This window comes from Chiloscyllium punctatum, chromosome 38, assembly GCF_047496795.1.
Source record: "Chiloscyllium punctatum isolate Juve2018m chromosome 38, sChiPun1.3, whole genome shotgun sequence".
Classification (NCBI taxonomy): domain Eukaryota; kingdom Metazoa; phylum Chordata; class Chondrichthyes; order Orectolobiformes; family Hemiscylliidae; genus Chiloscyllium; species Chiloscyllium punctatum.
Genome location: NC_092776.1, coordinates 47,454,111 through 47,478,035, shown reverse-complemented (window position 1 = coordinate 47,478,035; position 23,925 = coordinate 47,454,111). Strand labels below are relative to the sequence as shown.

General features: G+C 46.2%; 1 protein-coding gene across 5 annotated transcripts in view; it reads left to right on the top strand.

The window, feature by feature from the left end:
• LOC140463600 (interferon-induced protein with tetratricopeptide repeats 5-like) overlaps positions 1 to 23,925 on the top strand; it is a 91,135-nt gene that overhangs the window by 46,626 nt on the left and 20,584 nt on the right. For 3 of the 5 annotated variants that reach the window (XM_072557818.1, XM_072557816.1, XM_072557817.1), the window contains exon 2: positions 6,310 to 6,720. Coding sequence is in view for 2 of the 5 variants with exons in the window: in XM_072557813.1 (XP_072413914.1) it covers positions 6,334 to 6,404 (71 nt within the window). In the remaining 3 variants the exon portion in view is untranslated. The remainder of the gene's footprint in view (positions 1 to 6,309; positions 6,721 to 23,925) is intronic. The other 2 variants (XM_072557813.1, XM_072557814.1) reach the window with 1 other exon arrangement.

The following is a 23,925-nucleotide window of genomic DNA, read 5'->3' as shown; positions in this document are numbered from 1 at the left end:
CGGGTTTTGGGGTGGGTGGCGGGGCGGTTGTTTTGGACGGGGTTTTGGGGTCGATGGGGGCGCAGTGGTGATGGACGGGTTTTTGGGGTGTTGTGGGGGCGGTGGTGTTGGACGGGTTTTGGGGAGGGTGGGGGTACGGTGGTGTTGGACGAGCTTTTGGGGTGAGTGGAGGGGCGGTGGTGTTGGACGGGGTTTTGGGGTGGGTGAGGGGCGATGGTGTTGGACGGGGCTTTGGGTGGGTGGGGTGATGGTGTTGGACGGGGTTTTGGGCTGGGTGGGGGGCGGTGTTGTTGGACAGGGTTTTAGGGTGGATGGAGGGGCGGTGGTGTTGGACGGAGTTTTGGGGTGGGTGGGGGTGCGGTGTTGGACAGGGTTTTGGGGTGAGTGGGGGCGGTGTTGGATACGGTTTTGGGGTGGGTGGGGGTAGTATTAGACAGGGTTTTGGGGTAGGTGGGGTTTGTTGTTGGACGGGGTTTTGGGGTGGTTGGGGGGGGAGTGGTGGTGTTGGACAGGGTTTTGGGGTGAGTGGGGGAGTGGTGGAGTTGGACGGGGTTTTGGGGTTGGTGGGGGGCGGTGGTGTTGGTGGACGGGGTTTTCGGGTAGGTAGGGAGGCGGTGGTGTTGGATGTGTCTTGGGGTAGGTAGGGGGTGGTGTTGGACAGGGTTTTGGGGTGGGGAGGGTGGTGGTGTTGGACAGGTTTTTGGGGTGAGTGGGGGAGCGGTGGTGTTTGACGGGGTTTTGGGGTAGGTGGGGGGGCAGTGCTGGACGGGGTTTTGGGGTGGGTGGGTAGGCGGTAGTGTTGGATGGGGTTTTGGGGTGGGGAGGGGTGGTGGTGTTGTACGGGTTTTGGGGTGGGTGGGGGGACGATGGTTTTGAACTGGGTTTTGGGGTGGGTAGAGGGGCGGTGGTGTTGGACGGGGTTTTGGGGTGGGTGGGGGCAGTGTTGGACCGGGTTTTGGGGTGAATGGGGGGTGGTATTGGACAGGGCTTTGGGGTGGGTGTGGGCGGTGGTGTTGCACGGTGTTTTCAGGTGGGTGAGCGGAGGTGTTGGAGGGGGTTTTGGGGTGTGTGGGGGGGTGGTGTTGGACGGGTTTTGGGGTAGGTGGAGGGGGCCATGGTGTTGGACGGGGTTTTGGGATGGGTGTGGGTGGGCAGTGTTGGACGGGGTTTTGGGGTGTGTGGGGGGCGGTGTTGGATGGGGATTTGGGGTGAGTGGGGGGCAGTGTTGGATGGGGTTTTGGAGTAGGTGGGGGGGGGAAGTGTTGGACGGATGTTGGGGTGGGTGGGTAGGCAGTGGTGCTGGACAGGGTTTTGGGTGTGGGGAGGGGCGGTGGTGTTGGACGGGGTTTCGGGTTGGGTGAGGGGTGCGGTGGTGTTGGACGGTGTTTCGGGTTGGGTGAGGGGTGCGGTGGTGTTGGACGGTGTTTTGGGTTGGGTGAGGGGCGGTGTTAGACAGGGTTTTGGGGTAGGTGGGGGTGCAGTGGTGTTGGACGGGGTTTTGGGGTGAGTGGGGGTGGCGGTAGTGTTGGACGGGGTTTTGGGGTGGGTGAGGGGCGGTGGTGTTAGACGGCGTTTGGGTGAGTGGGGGGGCCGTTTTGGACAGGGTTTTGAGGTGGTGCGGGAGGGGTGTTAGACGGGGATTTGGGGTGATTAGGAGGGGCGGTGGTGTTGGACGGGGTTTTGGGCTGGGTGGAGGGGCGGTGTTAGATGGGGATTTGGGGTGGGGGAGAGGTGGTGGTGTTGTGCGGGTTTTGGGGTGGGTGGGGAGCGATGGTGTTGAACGGGGTTTTGGGGTGGGTAGAGGGGCGGTTGTGTTGGATGGGGTTTGTGTAAGTGGGGGGGTGGAGTTGGATGGGGTTTTGGGGTGGTGCGGGAGCGGTGTTAGATGGGGTTTTGGGGTGAGTGGTGGTGGCGGTAGTGTTGGACGGGGTTTTGGGGTGGGGGGGGCAGTGGTGTCGGACGGGGTTTTGGGGTGAGTGGGGGGGCGGTGGTGTTAGATCGGGTTTTGGGGTGGGGGCGTGGTGGTATTTGACATGGTTTTGGGGTGGGTGGGGGGGGCGATGGTGGACAGGAATTGGGGTGGGGGGGGTGATGTTGGACGGGGTTTTGGGATTGGTGGTGCGGTGGTGTTGGGGTGTTGGGGTGAGTGGGGGTGGTGGTGTTGGATGGGGTTTTGGGGTGAGTGGGAGGGGTGGTGGTGTTGGACAGGGTTTAGCGGTGGGTGGGGGTTGGTGTTGGACAGGGTTTTGGGTTGGTTGGGGGGGTGGTGTTGGATGGGGTTTTGGGGTGGGTGGGGGCGTGGCTTTGAGGGCGGTCGAGGACTGGCGCGCACGTGCTGTTGCAGTCTCCTGAATGGGTATCTGACTTAATCCGAGCCCCAGAGGAAAGGCATTGAATTGATTAACCAAACAATCAATCATCCGAACGAAATAGTGCCCACCCATCCCGTTTGGATAATTGAAGTTCCTCTTTCTGAAAGCTTGAGATTTCATATAAACCTGTTGGATTATAATGTGGTGTCATGTGATTTCTGATTTTTTACGACATTAAGAACAATCAAAGCATTATTGTACTGTTGTGGCAGGATCTAGTATACAAAATCGTCAATTGCAAGCACTGTGACAGCTTTTGAAGTCACTCCATTGGGCAAAGTGTGGTATTGTAAATTGAGATGATCAAAGGCTCTCCATAATTGCAAGATCTTTGCATTTTAAAAAAGGCAAAAGTTATCCTTCCGATTGTTCTGAAGTTAATGGCTTGTTTTCATATTGTACCTTTATTGCAAAGAATATCTTAATATTCACAACTAGGAGTAAAACAAACACTGAAACAGGAAGGGGTTGTGTTGGATAAACAAGAATGATCTTTGAGGAGAGGGGTGGAACTGAAGATGCGGTCACACTGGGGGAGGTGCAGAGGAGTTTTACCAGGATGTTGCCTAGGATGGAGCAGTTCAGCTGTGAAGACCAGCTGGATAAGCTCAAGTTATTTTCTTTAGAGCAAAGAAGGCTGAGGGGGAATCAGACTGAGGTATATAAGATTATGAGGAAGGAGTGATAGTGGATTGCTGTTCCCCTGAGTTGAAGCATTAACAACATGGGGCATCGTGTTAGAGGTGACTTGAGGACTTGTTTTTCACTGAGAATTTGATGGGAATCTGGAATGCTCTGTCTGGGAGCATAGCTGAGGCAGGAAATTTCACAACCTTTAAAAGTACATTGCAGTTGAACTGTCATAACATTCAAGGCTTTAAACCCACCTGCTGGGAAATTGGACTAGCAGAGAGTCATAGAGGAGTTACAGCATGGACTAGTGCAGATTGAGATTAGCTTGTTGTCAGTCAGACACAAAGGCCCTCTTCTGCACTATATAGTTCTGATTCTATGACAAAGATTAAGCAGAATATTGCTGTTTCTCTAAGATGAAACGTAATGCTATTAAAATGTCAATGAACATAAGCTTTGAACATGGAATTAGTCTGCTGAAGTAGAACCTGTGGTAAAAACTTACAACACAGAAATCATCTGAAAGAGGAAGAGAAAGTCATGCATAACATAACTGGGATAGAAAGGGAACATGTAGGGAAAATACCAATACACTGAATGATCATGATTCAAGTCTCGTAGCCATGTTTTAAGTGGCGTTCCAAAACAAGAACAGTTTCTGCTTCTGACAGAAACACGGGACTGAGTTTAGGGAGAGGATGGATGAGTAGCGCGAATTAAAGGAGCAGAAAGGCTCCATCCAGAGCTATGACAATAAATTGGTCTCTGCCAATTCCTTCCCCTTCAATGAATGTATCCCCCTCTTGCTAGTGACTAACCTGTCTGTCGACAACTCCAGGCCATCTTCCTTTGCCAAATCTGATAAGTTGTGCTGAAATTGACACTGCAGCTCACGTGGTAAACTGCAGCCAATGACTCAGATTCCTCCACTGCATTGGCATCACTGGGGATGGTCTGTCTAACCAGCAGGCGAGACCCACCAGATCTGAAGGTACAGTGGTTTCACCATCAGGATGGAGCTGCTATTGGATTCCTCAACATTGACTATGGAATCTCATGGCATCAGGTCAAATACTGGCAATGAAACCTGACAATTCCCACACTGTTCTCTCCCTCAGTCAATGAATCAGTACCACTCTATGTTGAACACTATTGGAAGAAGTACTGAGGGTGGTAAGAGCATAGAAGATACCCTAGGAGGATTTCAATGCCCATCACCAAAAGTGGCTCTGTATCACTATAACTGACTGTATTAGTTGAGTTGTGAAAGACATGGTTGGTGAGAGAACCTACATGAGGGTAAACCACTTTGATCATGTCCTCAACTGTCTACCTATTGTAGATGCATTGACCCAGGATGGTATTGGTAAGAGTGACCAAAGCATAGCCCTTGAGAAGATAAAGTCTCAGCCCCAAAAGTGAGGCACTAGCACCATAGGATACATTCACAATAGATCTATCAACTCAAAACGTGACTCTGGGCCACCATTATCAGCGATTCCTGAAGAAGGGGTCATGCCCGAAACGTCGATTCCCTTGGATGCTGCCTGACCTGCTGCGCTTTTCCAGCAACACATTTTCAGCTCTGATCTCCAGCATCTGCGGTCCTCACTTTCTCCCACCATTATCAGTAGGATAGTATTCAATCAGAATCTGTAGTCTCATGCTCCAGCATTGCTTTTATAACTATATAGCTAAAGGTTTTCTCCAGTTTCAAAAAGGAATGCCAAGGACAGGAAGCCATGAGCAGCAGCAGGTATATCTCAAAGGTAGATGCCAACCTAGTGAAGTTACAAAACAGGGCTGTGTGCTAAACAACAGAAGCACACGTTCTATTGTAAATGAAGTCACAAATCAGTCAAGGTTAGGCAGTCCTGCCACAATGAATCATTAATCACCGTGAGCATTTAAACAACAGGAGGGAATTCAATGAACTCAACCCAACTTCAATAATAGCAGAGTGCAGCACATGACGGCAAAGAACAAGATATATGTTGGCATTTGCATCCATCTTAAGTATTGTCAACTGGATGATCCATCTTGGCCTCCTCCTGAGGTGTCTACATTGGATTCACTCCACACGATACAAAATAGTTGATAAAGCAAAGCCTAGAGACTTGACAACACTCGGCTGCAATGATGAAAACTAGCCTCACCCCTAGCCAAGCTGAGCCAACGTCATTATAAGACTGGCATCTCTCTGATAATGATGAAAATTGTCCAGGGATGCCCTGCCCACAAAATGCAGGACAAGTCCAATGCGGCCAGCTTCTGCCTCGTCAGTCCACCGATAATCATTAGCAAAGTGACTGAAGGTGCTATCCATTGAACTGTTCAGCAGTATTTACAATAACCTGCTCATTTGTGCTCACTTTAGTTTCCACTTGAGTCATTTACATCTTGCACATCTTGTTGAAAACATGGAGAAAAGAGTTAAGTTCTGGAGGTGAGATGAGAGGGACTGCTTTTGACATAAAGGTCTAATTTGACGGTAGTTTGCATCAAGAAAGCCTTCCAGATTGGAATAAATGGGAATTCTGGGGAATCTTATCCACTGCCTAGAGTCATTCTTTGCCAAAAGGGAGATGTTTGTGGATGTTTGAAGTCAATCATCTCCAAGGTCTATCAATAGTACCTCCTCAAGGCAGAGATTTTTAATCAAACTGTTCAGTTGTGTTTTGACACATAGCTGGAGCAAATGGAAATTGAACATGGTCCTCCTTGACCAGAGACAGACACACTTCCACTGCACCACAAGAATCTTAGTTCCTCATTGTAAGTTTGTTGGGAAATGCCATCTGAGGAGTAAGGATGTGTAAATAAATGGATGGCGTGAAGCTGCTTTGGATCAAAATAACCTGGTCACTTTACGAAGTGAAATCAGTGCTGAACGAAAACCACAGGACTGCGGATGCCGGAAATCCGAAACAAAAACAGAAATTGCTGGAGAAACTCGGCAGGTCCGGCAGCATCTGTGGACCTAAAGCAGAGTTAATGCTTTTGGTCCAATGACCCATTTTCAGAATGGATCTTTAACACCTGCTTTCTGATGTAATGCTCAAGTCCCAACGCGCCAATTACCCTCCAGTTCACAATCCTAGGAAGATTGAATGCACCAAATGCTTTCCAATACTGTATTTTTAATCAACTGTCTTAGGGATGTTAGTGACATATTTCCGGAGCAAGTAGTGCTTGAACTCAGGTAGGGACATTACCATTGCACCACAACAGCTGTTTTGTCAGGCTAGTGTCCTAGACCCTACCAACATCATCTGTTTCATCTATTACCTTTCTTCCATCACAGGTTTGGAAGTGTGGAAGTTTGCTGATGGTTGCTGCCATTCTCAGGGGTCCATGGCCCCATGCAACAAGACCTGGACAACATTCAAGCTTGAGCCAGTAAGTACGTTTGCAGCACAAGAATGCCAGGGTATTATCATCTCCAGCTGAAAATGTGTTGCTGGAAAAGCGCAGCAGGTCAGGCAGCGGCCAAGGAACAGGAGATTTGACATTTTGGGCATAAGCCCTTCATCTGAAATCCTCACTTTCTCCTATTATCATCTCCAGTAAGGCTATCCAACCCTGACATTGAATGGCACAACCATCTCTGATCCCCCACTGCCAACATCCTTGAGGTGGCTATCAACCAAGAAACGGAACTAAACCAGCCTTACACCAAGACTACAAGAATGGGTCAGAGGCTATGAATTCTGAAGTAAGTAGATCTCCTCCTGATTCCTTAAAGCATATCCTCCATCTTTGCCAGGCACAAATCAGGAGTGTGATGGAATATTCTGCAATTATCTGTGAATGGGATCAAGGTTCAAAAATGGTTCAGAAACAAGCTTGAAGAACCGATTAAGTATATGTCATGTGTCACTGTCTAACTGATATGAAAGGATTTAAGAGATATCGCAAGAATTTGGCTCGTGATATAACAATGCAGGTGAAATGAATTGTGTTGACCAGTATAATGAAGTGGCGGATGCTGGATTCTCAACTGGAAAGCTGCCAATGCAATCCAGTTGGTAATGTGTTCCGTATTATCAGTTACAATGGTGTCAGTACATTCTTAAGGTGGATTTCGCATGGCTACAACTGGTCAGTGATATGCAATCAAAATAAACCAATAGGATTCGCCAATGATCCTGAATTTTGTGTTTCCAATATCTCAGGGCAGTTTTGCTTGTCAGACTGAGGTGCATTCTCCCCTCCATAAACTTCAATAAACTTAGTGAAACTAAGAACAAAGTTTCGAGGGGTCTGTGAGAAAATTGAATGGTGGGAGGGGGGTTGGGGGTCGGGGCAAGGTAGAAGTGTGTGGGGCTGTGTTTGAATCATCCCCCACCTTCATCTGGATAAATGCAGCTCCAAGAACACTCGAGAAGCTTGATACAATCCAGAAAAAAAACCAACTTGTTCAGTTGGCACCTGATCCGCCATTTTCAACATCCACAACTTCCTCCTCCACCACCACAGAGTGTGGCAGCATTATGTATCACATACAAGATGCATTGCCAACAATCTGCCAAAGGTCCTTCAATGGCACATTTCAAATTCTACCATTTAAATAAACATGGCCAACAGGTATAAAGGAACACCAACAAATACAGGTTTCATTCTACAAATCAACGCGACCTGGAACTATTTTATCTCTCCCTCACTGTTGCTGTGTCAAAGTCTCAGAACTTCCTTCTAACAGCACACTGTGTGGACCTAGACCATGTACACTACAGTGATTCCAAGTCAGTTAGAGGTGGACATTGAATGCTTGGCTCACTGTGATATTTACATTCTATGAATAAATAAGATAAACAGAGGCACATTAAAAAGGGACTAACATCAGATGTTCTAAGTGTTGTTCTAGTGGTCAGACTGAAGCAGCCATTATTATGAGAGTTGTGGTACTGAAGAGTGCAGCCTACAGCCAAGGAGATGGGATATGGAAAGGGGAAACCTTTGCTTTGTGACTTTGACAGAGTCCATGAAAACACTGCTGAGCTGAAATCCCCAACCTTCCAAATGGGCTTCAGGCTGAAGGAAGTGAGTCATATGGTTGTTTTTCAGTCTAGAGCATCCGTAAAGTTCCACGCCAGGAAGATTTTTAAAATATCCAAGTACTGTAACTTGGATCCTGAAGTACAGAGTGAAATGTGCTGATGATCAGTGAGAATGATACATTCCTCTGAATGGTGATGACTTGGGTACACCCACAAGAGTGGTGCGGATGGGAATGATCAAGGATTTGCAATGGAAATTGAACAGGGCAGAAGGGTGAAACAAACTGTAGGAATAAAGTGGAGTAATGGGACAGATAGGATTGTTTTACATGGACCTGTTGGACTATATGGCCTCTTCTGGTTCTGTAACTCCTCAATGATTCCATAATCAGGCCACCTCCCCCCTGCAACAATCAATGTCTGGAAACAGCTCCGGTTGGGTTTTCCAGACTGGATTTGCTGAGCTGTCCTGGGATTTACCCTCCATCAGTTCGATGAACATGAAAGAAGCCAGAACTGCACTCTGACAAATCAGTTTCTTGTCAGCTGGAATAGGAGACTGGCCAGTGGACACTTTCAAAACATACAGCTCGATGCCAGGTTTGTACCTTCATTACATTGTCTGACTATTTCCTGCCAGGATTCAGACAGGAAACAGAAGAAAAGAATGGTTTTTAATTGAACATTGATGTCCATTGTGTACCAGCAACATTCTTGACCTGTGACTTGTTTTTCTAGTGGGAGTAATCAGGCTTACTGGCAGTAGTAAAGCTCATTTATAGTTCTAGTGTTTATTAATTAGGAACAAAGAAACTAGCTGCTAATGATATTGGCAGGACGTTTGGTGCGTTGCGATGCAGATGAGAGCTAAGGATACCAGCTTGATCCAAGCACATCTGCAATAATTGCCCATGAATTGAGAAACTTCAGATCGACCAATGAGCTGGAATGTACCAGAATGAAAAGAGACCATTCAGCCCAGCAAGTCCATGCTGGCTTAGTGCAGAGCAATCCCTTCAGTCCTGATTTCCCACTACCTTGCCAGTTTATTCCACTCATCTGCCTATTTGATTTCCATTGCAAAGCTTTGATTGTTCTCACAATGTTCCAAAGGACATTTGCACCCCTTAGTCTAGGATCATCAGATTTGGTCAGTGATTAGTTCTGTGAAGGGTGCAACTGTAACTGAGGCAGATAGGGGATCGAGAAGGTGCATTTGGAAGAATGTCAGCCCTTGTGACTGTCCAGCAGGCTTGAGGTTTGATGATATGAATGAGATAGGGGACTACAATTTGGATGAGCAAACTGACCATGGGACTGGGATACACAAATCCATGCAAGTGGACAGAGTAAACAGGAATGCTGTGGTCATAGGGAACAGTAAGTAGAGAGGGATAGACCCTGTTCACTGCAGCAAGAAGCATGAGTCCAGTTGATTGTGTTGTCTGTTCAATGACAGGATTTAGGACATCTAGTTTAGGGCAGAAAAGAACATGCATTGAGACAGAAAGGATCCAGTGGTCCACGTCAGGACCGGTGACCTTATGTAAGACCAGGAAAAGCATTTGGCTTCAGAATTACGAGCAGCCTGGGGTTAAGTTAGAAAGTTGAATCTCAAAACAATAATCTCTGGATCGTTGCCTAAACCACAAACGAAGTAAAACAGGATAAGCCCATTAATGAGATGATACATGGCTCAATGTCTAATCCGGGAGAAACGTATTTCAGTTCATGCGCCACTTGCACCAATACTGGGGACACTTTCTCCATATGAACTGTGCTGGGATCAGGTTTTCCTGTGAGTATTACACCTTGTGGGGGTTTATGCACTTTAAAAATAAATGATGGGCATTGGGTCATCTGAGGGAAGTTTGGTAAATTAGAGGATTACAACAGGATAATTGAGCAGGATAGTAATTTGGATACAGTAACCATAAACCACCACCGCCACCAGACGGCACAGTGGCTCAGTGGTTAGCACTGCTGCCTCACAGTTCCAGGGACCCGGGTTCGATTCCAGCCTCAGGTGACTGTCTGTGTGGAGTTTAAATGTTCTCCTTGTGGCTGTGTGGGTTTTCTCCCAGTGCTCTGGTTTCCTCCCACAATCCAAAGATGTGCAGGCCAGGTGAATTGGCCATGCTAAATTGCCCATAGAATTAGGTGCATCAGTCAGGGGTAAATACATGGTAGGGGAATGGATCTGGGTGGGTTACTCTTCAGAGGGTCGGTGTGGACTTGTTACGCTGAAGGGCCTGTTTCCACACTGTAGGGAATCTAATCATAAAGTAGCAGGAAGGGACAGAGCTTGCAAACTATGAGTAAGTGTCTCTTGTGGCATGGTAGTGGTAGTGCCAGGACCACTGAGTCACGTGGCCCTGATTCAAGTCCTATCTGCTCCAAAGGTATGTAATAAAATGTCTGAACAGATTGATTTGAAAACTGCTACACATTTACTAGTGCACCAGCAGATATGGTGAGAAAATGCAAAAATGGTAAAAAGGCAGAGTTACAGACCAAGTATTAAAATCTGTGCCACATTCATCTCAAAATGGACGAGTGGTTAGCACAGATAGATATGGATGACCTGCTAGCCAGTCCAGATATGTGTTTGCAAGGCTGTGACCTCAACGTTGAAGGGTATTTGGCAGGTTAGAAAAGATGCTGGCTCAGCTCTGTGTGACCCCTGAGGTTTCATGGGATTCTCTCCTACTTCCCTTGCATTCCAGCGGCAACCTAAGGGAATTCCCCTGGGTGAACAGCAGAGAGCATGTAGCAATGCTCAGTTCTTGTATTCATAGGAAGTGGAGGAGGATGAACAAAAGGTCAGTCTGAAAGTCAGGGAGGTGATGTGAAACGATACTGGGGATAATAGGGAACACTACATTTAAGGCTAAACCAAGTCTGGTGATATGTGAAACTAGCCATTGACTAATGATCACTGGTTTCACTGTATGAACATCTACATTTTTGTCTGCAATTTTGCCAGTTTACCATGATTGGTTGATTTCTCATCTTTTATTCTTTCTTCAATCAGGGCATGTAGGCATCTCTTGTGAGATCACCATTTTTGTTGCCCATCATTCATTGCTCTTGAGAAGGTACAGGTGAAGCACCTTCTTTAATGCAGCAGTCTGTGTGGGAAAGGTACACCCTTGGCATGTGAAGGTTGCTGCATTTAAATTTACAACATTGATTTGTATCATTTACTTTTTCATCTCAAGCCAAATATCAAATTCAAATATATTCTGGTCATTATATGTCAGATTTGTTTTTAGGCCAGATTGATACCCAAGTTTGGTTCCATACCAAACTATTATCTCTTGTTACCTTATTGTTCTGTAAAACATTGGATGCAAATGTGACTTCCTGTAAGGTATAGAATGGGGTGATAACAGAGCGACTGCACTCTTAGATTCTTTCTCAATTTGCCATTAACATGAGAACATAAATAGGGCAAAAATTGACCATTTGACCCCTCAAGCCCCTCAAGTTCCACCATTCAATATGATCACAGAAGTGTTACAGTGTAGAAGGAGGCTGTTCAGCCCATAGAGGTAATGGTTATCATGATTGATCTGTTTGTGTTCTGAATTCCACATTCCCATCCACCCACATTACATTTTGATTCCTTTGCCGAACAAAAAATGGTCTACTTGCACTTTAAGACATTCAAACCACCTTCACTGCCTTCTAAGGCAGGGAGTTCCAAAGTCACTCAACCCCCAGAGTGAAAAAAATCCCTCATCACTGTCCTAAAACTCTGACTCCCAATTTTAAACTGTACCCCATAATAATAGACTCACCCACATGAAGGTGTATCTTCTCTGCATCTACCTTGTCGAGAGCATTTGGGATCTTCAATCCGATAACCCCTTGCTCTTCTATGCTCCAATGAAAACGAACATGTTCTGTCCTATACTTCCCCATTTAGGCAACTCGCTCATTTCAGGTGTCAGTCTAATAAACCTCCTCTGAATTGCCTCAGGTGCTTTTATATCTTTCCTTACATAAGGAGACCAAAAACTGCACACAGTATCTGAGGTGTCATCTCACCAATACCTTGTACACCTGAAGCCTAACTTCCTTTCTTTTATTTTTAATTCCTCTCATATTAAAAGGTAACATTGCATTAGTCTTCTGAGTTACTTCTTGTACTAGCAAACTAACATTTGTGACCTATTTCCTTAGCGCCTAGATTCCTCTGCACATTGGAATTTCTGCAATTGTGCTCTGCTTAAGTAATTCTTTTCCTTTTTATTCAAAGTGAACAAATTCACACTTTCCCACCTTTACATCCTTCACACTTTCGCTAACTAACCTCTTTTTCAAAGTGAGAGGTTACTGGGAAAGCTCAGCAGGTCTAGTAGCATCTAGTGAAGAGAAATCAGCGTGAATGTTTCAGGTCCAGTGACCCTTCCTCAGAAAAAAAACTCTTTTTGTTGGTTTACTAGGTCATCGTCACACCATACCTTCTGACTTGGCTTTGTGTTATCGGCAACTTTAAGTCACCATTGCTTTCATTCCTTTCATCTAAGCCATTGATGAGATTTATAAAATGTTCAGGCCCAGCATGAACTTCTATTGGAACCATTTTTCACAACTTGCCAATTTGAAAAGGAATTATTTATGCATATTCTCTATTTTCTGTCAATCAACCAATTTTCCATTGATGTTACTCTCTACACCATGAGCTCCTATGTTGGACAATAATCTTTTAAATCACCATGTCAAATGCCTTATAGCAATGCAAATGTAGTGTTTCAATGGGCTTCACATTATCCTCAGAGCATATAACTCTTCTATATATTTTCAAATGAACCTGTTTAAAGATGTCACTGCTCAGGGCCAAGTGGTAACCTTTACAGAGGGCATGGGTAGGATAAACAGACAATGGTGGAGGGTTGTTTTTCATACTGGAGGCCTGTGACCAGTGGAGTGCCACAAGGATTGGTGCTGGGCTCTACTTTGTTCCTGATTACCTTGAGTTTTTCTAAGTTCCCAGTTATAACCTCCTTAATAATAAATTATAATATTTTTCCGATGAATTTCATCAGAAAACCTGTATCTGCTATATTCTACAAATTTAGTACCTTTATTATGTGTGTTGTTCTGCTTTTCCAGTGTTTGTGAAAATTAAACTTCCCTTAACTAAACCACACTATTTTTGCTTAATGGTTCTCTGATCACCAAACCCATATGTAAATCATTACACCATGATGATCAAGAGGTTTGTGGACAACTCCAACTTGAGTCTTATGACAGCATGTTCCACTCAGGACTAATGCACAAAAATAAAGACTCTCACTGCAGTGCAGTCCTGAGGGAGTTCTGCCATTTTGAAATTAATATCCGTCATACGGAATACTAAAGCCAAGGGTCTAATCTACCTTCTTGGGATGATGCAAAAATTTATGTCAAAGAGTTACATAGAGTTATTCCCAAAATCCTGTATAATGTTGTCTCCCTCTCTTTACCTCTCTCTCTATCACTCACTCAATTACTTACTCACACTTTATCTGCTCTTTATTATGCTTTTTATGGGAATGTGCTCAGTGCAAATTGGTTGCTGTGTTTCCTATACCACAACATTTTATAAAGTATGTCACTGACCATAAAGTACATTGTGATATCCTGTGGTCACATAAGGCACTATATAAATTCAAATCCTTTTTTAAAATTTTGTACTCCATAATTATAATATTTCCAACCCCTCCCCTCATTCTCACTAAAATCCTTTCTTTCTATTACTGCAAAGCAATTTTTAATTAATATTGCTTACCTCTCCCTGTCCTCATCTCTTTGTCCTTACCAAAGATCCTGATCGCTGAGAATACTTAGTTTATAGCTATGCCCAACCTGTAGCCAAGGATCTATAAAGACTACAATATCATACCTCTTACATTAACTTTCTGTTCCTTGTTCATTTGTGTTACTTTTAAGCTCACATTTTGCACTAAACATATGTCCTCATCGGTGAAGTACACCATACATTAGAACATAGAACATAGAACATTACAGCACAGAATAGGCCCTTTGGCCCTTGATGTTGCGCTGACCTGTGGAACATTTTTATTTCTCTTCCATTTTATTGAATAAAATCAAACCTGGTTAAAAAATAAACTGCTTTCTGTTCAGGTTTACTTTTTCCACAAAAGTCATTAAGTGTTGGAAAATGTACTTGATTAAAACTGGCTGACTCCATACTTTTAATCATTAATCAATTTCCAATCATTTAATTAATTCATGCATAGGGAATGCTTCAGGCTCCATTAACTGCTGTTATTCCCCATTAATTAAGTTAGTTGTTTGTTCAATAAATTATTCTGAAGCTATAATACTATTTATAAATCTAAGTTCAGTTTTGCCTGCATCAATTTATGATTGACCAAATGGATTGTAACTTTGATCAACTCGTTTCGATGGAGAAAGTGAGGACTGCAGATGCTGGAGATCAGAGCTGAAAATGTGTTGCTGGAAAAGCGCAGCAGGTCAGGCAGCATCCAAGGAGCAGGAGAATCGACGTTTCGGGCATGAGCCCTTCTTCAGGCCCTGAAGAAGGGCTCATGCCTGAAACGTCGATTCTCCCGCTCCTTGGATGCTGCCTGACCTGCTGCACTTTTCCAGCAACACATTTTCAGCTCACTCGTTTCAATGTTGAGAAACAGTGCCACCTTGTGACAAAACAGTCACTTTATTATACAGGCCAGCGCAATTGCAAAAATTGAGCAGAGTTGCTGCAACAGATCAAAAGAACGAAATAGCAGATATATTAAAAATAAAAGTAGTTTAACAAAAGAGGAAGTTTAAAGTTTGACAGCACTCTAGAGTTACCTGGGCTGGATTGACTGCATCCCAAGTTACTGAGGGAAGTAAGATAATGGAGACACTGGCTGAAATCTCCAATCCACCTTGGGTAACAATGAACTGTCCTGGTCAGAAAGGGCAGAAATGTATTTGCATTGCATTGAGCTACACTCAATCTGATGATATTTGGTGGAGACAGTTGTATTGTACACTGAATGCCTGAAGTGTGCAGAAAGCACCTGAGATACCTCTACTGGTAATTTAATATAAGCTGTACCAGTTGTTATCAATTAATAACCACCTTGTTATGTAAAACAAATGCATACTCGATTTCGACTTACTTGGGATCTATCCTCTATCACTGATAAGTTGGTTCCAGTGTAAAGAAGGGAGGATTGGTAGCTATTAACTATCCAAACCAGACTACCATATGTTGGCAGCAATGGTATCTCAAAGTGCGATGAGGCGATCAGTAATGTGATAGAATCTAATTGGCCTGGAAGAAAGAAGCTGAAAATGTGTTGCTGGAAAAGCGCAGCAGGTCAGGCAGCATCCAAGGAGCAGGAGAATCGACGTTTCGGGCATGAGCCCTTCTTCAGGAATGAGGAAGGTGTGCCAAGCAGGCTAAGAGAAAAGGTAGGGAGGAGGGACTTGGGGGAGGGGCGTTGAAAATGCGATAGGTGGAAGGAGGTTAAGGTGAGGGTGATAGGCCGGAGTGGGGGTGGAGGTGGAGAGGTCAGGAAGAAGATTGCAGGTTAGGAAGGTGGTGCTGAGTTCGAGGGTTGGGACTGAGACAAGGTGGGGGGAGGGGAAATGAGGAAACTGGAGAAATCTGAGTTCATCCCTTGTGGTTGGAGGGTTCCTTGACAGAAGATGAGGCGCTCTTCCTCCAGGCGTCGTGTTGCTATGGTCTGGCGATGGAGGAGTCCAAGGACCTGCATGTCCTTGGTGGAGTGGGAGGGGGAGTTGAAGTGTTGAGCCACGGGGTGGTTGGGTTGGTTTCCAGCAACACATTTTCAGCTCTGATCTCCAGCACTGCAGTCCTCACTTTCTCCTGGAAGGAAACAGGAAAGATAAAATAATGAAAAGCAAATTTACTACATTAAGTGTATGTCTGATTTAAGAACACACGCAAGCAGTCAGCAACTAAAACACAAAAAAACCCGACAATCAACATGGGTGACATGGGTGAGGTCAGCACTCCAAAGACAAACATTCACCAACAATAAAAGATGTACGAAAAGACAAAGAGGCAACCACACTGAGATAAACAGAGGCATTAATGAAGGAGGTTCTGTGGGGAGCGAAGATGATTCGAAGAATGAAATTAGCTATCACTGAGGAAAGGCTTTTACAATGGTGCAAAAATGAGAAAGGAAAGGAGTTTGTAATCCTCAAGTGCAAGCATTGCCATTAGCACAGGTAAACTCTCCAAGACACATCTGTGAGGGGCAGTGAAAGTGCCAGCAAACCTGTTAGGAAAACCTCAGACCTTATTTAAGGTTGAGCAGAGCAAATTTTAGTGAAATTTGCGCAAATTCTATCAGAAGAAGAAAGGTTTGAAGAAACTTAAGATCTAAAAAGAGCAGTACACAGTAATTAGCTGCAATTTTGACCAGAATTCTGTTTTAAAAATTTGGGCAAAAGAAAGTGTTTTGAAGCATTAAAAGGTGGGAAATTGTTTTGTCTTCAAGGCAGAAAGAAAACCCTATTTTGGCAGCAGAGGACAGGAAAAGTGTGAAAAAGGCAGGAAGCCACCATTTCAGTTGTTAGAAATGGTGGGAAAATCCAGTCATAAGTACAGAGAGACAGGGTTGCAAGGAAAGGGATTTACAAGTCTCAGAGCAATACGTCACTGCAGGACAGCCATTTAACAGAATTTAAAGTTTTATTGAAGAACTTAATTTACTACTGTACGAATACAAAACTAAAAGAATGGCAGACAAAGAAATTAATGCAGTATTGCCCGTAGAACACAGGCCAGCAAACTATACAGCGACAGAATTAAAAACAGCCCTGATGGATCCAAGAATGCAAACTAAAGAGCAGCAAATTTTGAGCAACATTGAAATGCTACAGATTTAAAGTCTGCTTTCCAGTATAAGAAATAATAAGGACATTGTGGAGAATGATTACTTCCAGCAGATCCCAGGTCAGAAGTGAGCCATTCAGAAATCCAGACTGGGCATTTTGGTGATATCAGTTCTTAACATACAGAATTGTTCAACAATGAAATACCGAGTCTGAAGCTGAATATGTTAAAATATAATTGTGTTCAGCAAGTCAAATGTCAGACACCAAGGGCTGAATCTTATATTTTTTTTGGCTCAGTGCAGGATGTGTCAAGTTTTGTCGAGGATTTTTCACTGCATGGCCTAGCCAGGTTTCTTGCTGCATCTTCCCAAAGTTGCCCTCAGTAACTACTACCTCACTTACCTAAGGCAGTCCTCGCATCTCATTCCAGCCCCATCGAACCACATGCCATTCTCGGAACAACTTTGCTCCTGAGCGATCAGCAATATTTGCACCCATGCCATCTCGAAAATGCTGCTGTGCACCTGGACGAGAGAGTTGGCATTGCCCCTCACCCGTAGCAGAATGGCTATTAAGTAACACTGGTTACAGCAAAATTATTGATACTTACTCCCACCATTCTCTCATCGCAGTCACCGTTTAACTATCAGGTAAACAGCTTATCCATCCTTCACTACATCCCATCCAAATATCCTCTGGAGGTCATTTCTACTTGATCACCAACACCCACTATAGACCTGCAGCTTCCCACTGTCCATTAGATAAATATCACGCTCAGACAAGCGAGTGGACAATGGCAAACCCAAACTTTTACTTACAAACAGCAAAAATGAATCCAAACAAAATGGACAAAATTTCCCAACTCAAACTGGATTGGCATTGTCACCAATAACTGCATAACAGTCCACAATGGTCTGCTGCACCCAGCTCCCATCTACTGGACTGGAGTGTCAGTCAGATCCTGCCTGCGTTGGAGCACCCGATGCAGCTGGGCTCTGTGATGGCAAAGTAGAAAATGAGGACTGCAGATGCGGTGGTCAGAGTTGAGAGTGTGGCGCTGGAATAGCACAGCGAGCCAGGCAGCATCTGAGGAGCAGGAGAGTCAATGTTTCAGGCATAAACCTTTCATCAGGAAGAGCTTCCTCCTTCACAATGTCCTTATGCTGCTGCTCCTTCTCAAAAGACTGCTCCCATTCCCCTGGTTCCTTCAGCATCTATCACCATCACCATGTTATCTGCTCCAATTGTGCAGAGCACCCCACCCCAGGATGCTGTAGCACATTCTGTCCAGACTATCCTGGTGGGCCCCCCACCACCACCCCCCCAGTCCTGTCCAAGCAGTGGGACGCCATCTTCAGCAACTCCATTGTCAATTCCACACGGCCCTGATCAGGGCACGGGCAGCATTGTGTCGGTGGCTGCATCAGCCTGGGGGGTGCTCAATGGTATCATGGGCCATGGGCACAGTGGGTATCCCTTACAACCAGCTTCGTAAGGCCATAGGGCATAAGACCATAAGACATAGCAGCAGAAATTAGGCCATTCAGCCCATTGAGTCTGCTCCGTCATTCAATCGTGGATGATAAGTTTCTCAACCCCATTTTCCTGCTTTCTCCCTATAACCCTTGATTCCTTTTACAATCAAGAACTAATCTATGTCCACCTTAAGTATACTCAATGACCTAGCCTTCATAGCCTTCTGTGGCAAGTAATTCCAAAGATTCCCCACTCTCTGACTGAAGAGGTTTCTCCTTATCTCAGTTCTAAAAGGTGTTCCCTTTACTCTAAGGCTGTGCCCTCAGGTCCCAGTCTCTCTTATCAATAGAAACATCTTCCCAAATCCACTCTATCCAGGCCGTTAAAATTCTGCAAGTTTCAATTAGATCCCCCACAATCCTTCTAAATGGCCCCTGGACTCTCTCAGACACACTAGGTATGTGAGAGTGTTGCCAGGGAAGCGGGCACACCCCTCCAGGAAGTGAGAACACTGGTCACAGATCACCTGAACACGAATTAAATGGAATCCCTGTCCTGGTGATGAATGCCACAGTGTCGTGATACTGCCCTCTCAGTGCCATATGGGTCTAGTCGCTGGCACCCTGCACCTGGTGGGAGACAGTTATGTTGCTGAATCATGCAGCCAATGAAATTATTGTATTTACTTGGAGCTGGAGTTTGCAAGTGCACGCTACTTGTATTTTCTGCTGTTATGTCCTAAAGTCCAGCGGAGGTGGATCCTACACTTTGGCCCCACAGCCTGTCAATGATTCTGTTCTCCCTAAGCCCTGTTTGAGTCATTTTCCAGGTATATTTTGGATCTACAGAACAGCAAGTGATGGCAGGGAATGCAGCTCATGGTGGACACCATCAGCACTGGGCCCCGCCTGGTCACCCAGGTTGCCCCCCCATCCCCCACCGACCCTCCCAGAGCTTCTGTACCCTTTTATACCTCATAATACCCTGACAGCCAGTTTCTACCCACTAGCCCCTCCCAACATGGAAATCCACCAACATATCAAGCCCCCCCCCGCCCTTTGGTTTATGCGAAGGTTGGTAGGGTGGAAGGTGAGCACCAGGGGCATCTGTCCTTGTTACGGGACCATCTCTGACACCTCCCTCCCCTTCCTGGTCCTCTCCATCTCCATTAATGATGACCGACTTGACACTGACATTTTTTACAAACCCACTGACTCCCACAGCTACCTGGATTACACCTCTTCCCACCCTACCTCTTTCAAAAATGCTATCCCGTATTCCCAATTCCTCCGCCTCCGCCGGATCTGGTCCCAGGAGGACCAGTTCCACCACAGAACACACCAGATGGCCTCCTTCTTTAGAGACCGCAATTTCCCTTCCCACGTGGTTAAAGATGCCCTCCAACGCATCTCGTCTACATCCCGCACCTCCGCCCTCAGACCCCACCCCTCCAACCGTAACAAGGATAGAACGCCCCTGGTGCTCACCTTCCACCCTACAAACCTTCGCATAAACCAAATCATCTGCCGACATTTCCGCCACCTCCAAACAGACCCCACTACCAGGGATATATTTCCCTCCCCACCCCTTTCCGCCTTCCGCAAAGAGCGTTCCCTCCTCGACTACCTGGTCAGGTCCACGCCCCCAAACAACCCACCCTCCAATCCTGGCACTTTCCCCTGCCACCGCAGGAACTGTAAAACCTGCGCCCACACCTCCTCCCTCACCTCTATCCAAGGCCCTAAAGGAGCCTTCCACATCCATCAAAGTTTTACTTGCACGTCCACTAATATCATTTATTGTATCCGTTGCTCCCGATGCGGTCTCCTCTACATTGGGGAGACTGGGCGCCTCCCAGCAGAGCACTTTAGGGAACATCTCTGGGACACCCGCACCAATCAACCACACCGCCCCTTGGCCCAACATTTCAACTCCCCCTCCCACTCTGCCGAGGACATGGAGGTCCTGGGCCTCCTTCACCGCCGCTCCCTCACCACCAGATGCCTGGAGGAAGAATGCCTCATCTTCCGCCTCGGAACACTTCAACCCCAGGGCATCAATGTGGACTTCAACAATTTCCTCATTTCCCCTTCCCCACCTCACCCTAGTTCTAAACTTCCAGCTCAGTAACTGTCCCCATAACTTGTCCGGACTTGTCCTACCTGCCTATCTCCTTTTCCACCTATCCACTCCACCTTCTCGTCCCTGACCTATCACCTTCATCCCCTCCCCCACTCACCCATTGTACTCTATGCTACTTTCTCCCCACCCCCACCCTCCTCTAGCTTATCTCTCCACGCTTCAGGCTCACTGCCTTTATTCCTGATGAAGGGCTTTTGCCTGAAACGTCGATTTCGAAGCTACTTGGATGCTGCCTGAACTGCTGTGCTCTTCCAGCACCACTAATCCAGGAGAGTTGAAGTGTTGAGCCACATGGTGGTTGGGTTGGTTGGTCTGGGTGTCCCAGAAGTGTTCTCTGAAATGTTCTGCAAGTAGGCGGCCTGTATCCCCAGTATAGAGGAGGCCACATCGGGTGCAGCGGATGCAATTAATGATGTGTGTGGAGGTGCAGGTGAATTTGTGGCAGATATGGAAGAATCCCTTGGGGCCTTGGAGGGAAGTAAGGGGGGAGGTGTGGGCGCAAGTTTTGCATTTCTTGCGATTGCAGGGGAAGGTGCCGGGAGTGGAGGTTGGGTTGGTGTTGGGTGTGGACCTGACGAGGGAGTCACAGTGGGAGTGGTCTTTTCAGAACGATGATAGGGGAGGGGAGGGAAATATATCCCTGGTCGTGAGGTCCATTTGGAGGTGGTGGAAATGACGACGGATGATACGCTGTATATGGAGGTTGGTGGGATGGTAGGTGAAGACCAGTGGGGTTCTGTCCTGGTGGTGGTTGGAGGGGCGGGGCTCAAGGGCGGAGGAGCGGGAAGTGGAGGAGATGTGGTGGAGAGCATCGTCGTTCATGTCTGGGGGGATATTGCGGTCTTTGAAGAAAGAGGCCATCTGGGTTGTTCGGTATTGGAACTGGTCCTCCTGGGAGCTGATGCGGCGGAGACGAATGAATTGGAAATATGGGATGGCATTTTTTGAGGGGGCAGGGTGGGAGAAGGTGTAGTCTAGGTAGCTGTGGGAGTCGGTTGGTTTATAGTAAATGTCTGTGTTGATTCGGTCGTCTGAGATAGAAATGGAAAGGTCTAGGAAGGGGAGGGAGGAGTCTGAGACGGTCCAGGTGAATTTGAGGTCGGGATGGAAGGTGTTGGTAAAGTCGATGAACTGTTCAACCTCCTTGTTGGAGCACGAGGCAGCGCCGATACAGTCATCGATGTAGCAGAGGAAAAGGTGGTGGGTGGTGCCAGTGTAGCTGCGAAGATGGACTGTTCCACATATCCTACGAAGAGGCAGGCATACCTGGGGCCCATGGCTACTCCTTTGGTTTGGAGGAAGTGGGAGGATTGGAAAGAGAAGTTGTTGAGGGTGAGGACCAGTTCAGTCAGTCGAAGGAGAGTGTCAGTGGAAGGGTACTGGTTGGTACGGCGGGAAAGGAAGAAGCAGAGGGCTTTGAGTCCTTCGTGATGGGGGATGGAGGTGTACAAGGACTGGATATCCATGGTGAAGATAAGGCATTGGGGGCCGGGGAAGCGAAAATCATGGAGGAGGTGGAGGACGTGGGTGGTGTCCCGAACGTAGGTGGGGACTACTAATAGCCCACTGTCTTGTAACATCACCCCCCCCCCATGTTCCTTAATGCCTTTCCATCTTGTACCTTGAGTTCACCTTCCTGTTCCCAATGCCACAAAACTCTTGGCTTTTCTCATCAGCCTTGACTCCCCTCCCCCTTTGTCAGTGATCCCTCTGCTCCCTCAACAGCACCCCTCCCCATTCCATCTTTCACAATCATTGGATGGACCTTCAGCAAAGTAGAGCCCCCAAATCACTGACTGTCTTTGATGAGCAGCCCTTAGAGGTGGCTAAGCACACCCCTGACTGCTGTGTCTGTCCCTGAATGGTGACATGTGATTCTCCTCATTGCTGCTGCCTCTGCGGGAATGATCATTGCTCATCTTTGGGCTGTCGTCAGTCAAGTTCCCTGACTGTGAATGTACAAAGTGGATTACTGATTGTGGTCAGTTCCATGTGTGGACTATGCCCACGATTGGAGCTACCTCCAAGATTGCCTTCACTGGCCTGAGGACAAGGGCCTACATATTTTCTGACATGGCAAATGGGTTGAATACATATTCACTGGGTTTGCCCCGCAGGCAGGTGGCACATGCTGTAGCTGTTAGACTGACTGGTGACCCCTCCTAAACAGAAGTATACTGACAGGCAACCAATTGGTTTTGCATAACTGGCATGGAGAGATCATGTCTGGAGTGAGGCACAGCCTAACTCAGTGTGTATTCCTGGAACTTTGGAAAATAAAGGAATTGAACTTGTAACTCTTTTCTTTCTGCTTTTTATTTTTTTAAATTACATCCAGAGGTGCTCTTCCAAGAACTGTGTTTTTATAAGTTTCATGTCCGATACTCCAGGTACAAGATGAGAAAAGTAACTGCTTCAGCGGACTGTGAGACATTTATCAGTCAATCACACAAAAGCTGAATGAGCCACAGTCAGTGGTGGGTTTTTTTTAAATCTCCTACGACATGGATGTTGCTAGTTGAGCCATCACTGGTTGTCCTTGAGAAGGTGGTGGTGAGCTGCCTTCTTGAACCGCTGCTGTCCACATGTTGTAGGGAAAGCTACAATACCGTTAGAGAGGGAATTCCAGGATTTTAACCCAGTGACAGTGAAGGAACAGCAATATATTCCAAAGTCAGGATAGTGAATGGCTTGGAGGGGACCTTGCAGGTAGCGATGTTCCCATATATCTATTGCCCTTGTCCTTCTGGACGGAAATGGTCATTGGTTTGGATTTTTAGTGCATTTATACAGTGATATCGTAGATTGTACACACTGCTGCTACTGAGTGTTGATAATGGAGGGAGTGGATGCTTGTGAATGTAATGCCAATCAAGTGGGCTGCTTTGTCCTGGATGGTGTCAAGCTTCTTGAGTGTTGTTGGGGCTGAACTCATCCAAGCAAGTGGGGAGTATTCCATCATGCTCCTGACTGGTGCCTTGTAGATGGTGGACAAGCTTTGTGGATTCAGAAAATGAAGTATGTGACACAATATTCCTAGCCTCTGACCTGCTCAGGCAGCCAGTGTTTATGTGGAGTTTTTGGTCAGTGGTAATGCTCAAGATGTCGGTATTGGGGGATTCAGTGATGATAACACCACTGGGTGTCAAATGATGGTGGTTAGATTGTCTTTTATTGGAGGCGGTCATTGCCTGCCATTCGTGTGGTGCACATTTTACTTGTTACGCGATAGCTCAAACCTGGATATTGTCCAGATCTTGTTGAGTTTGAACATTGACTGCCTCAGTACTTGAGGAGTTGCGAATGGTGCTGAACATGGTGCAATCATTGGTGAACATTCCCACTTCTGACCTTATGATGGAGGAAAGGTGAAGCAGCTGAAGATGGTTCAGACTAAGACACTTACCTGAAGAATTCCTGCAGAGCTATCCTGGAGTTGAGATGACTGACCTCCAACTACCACA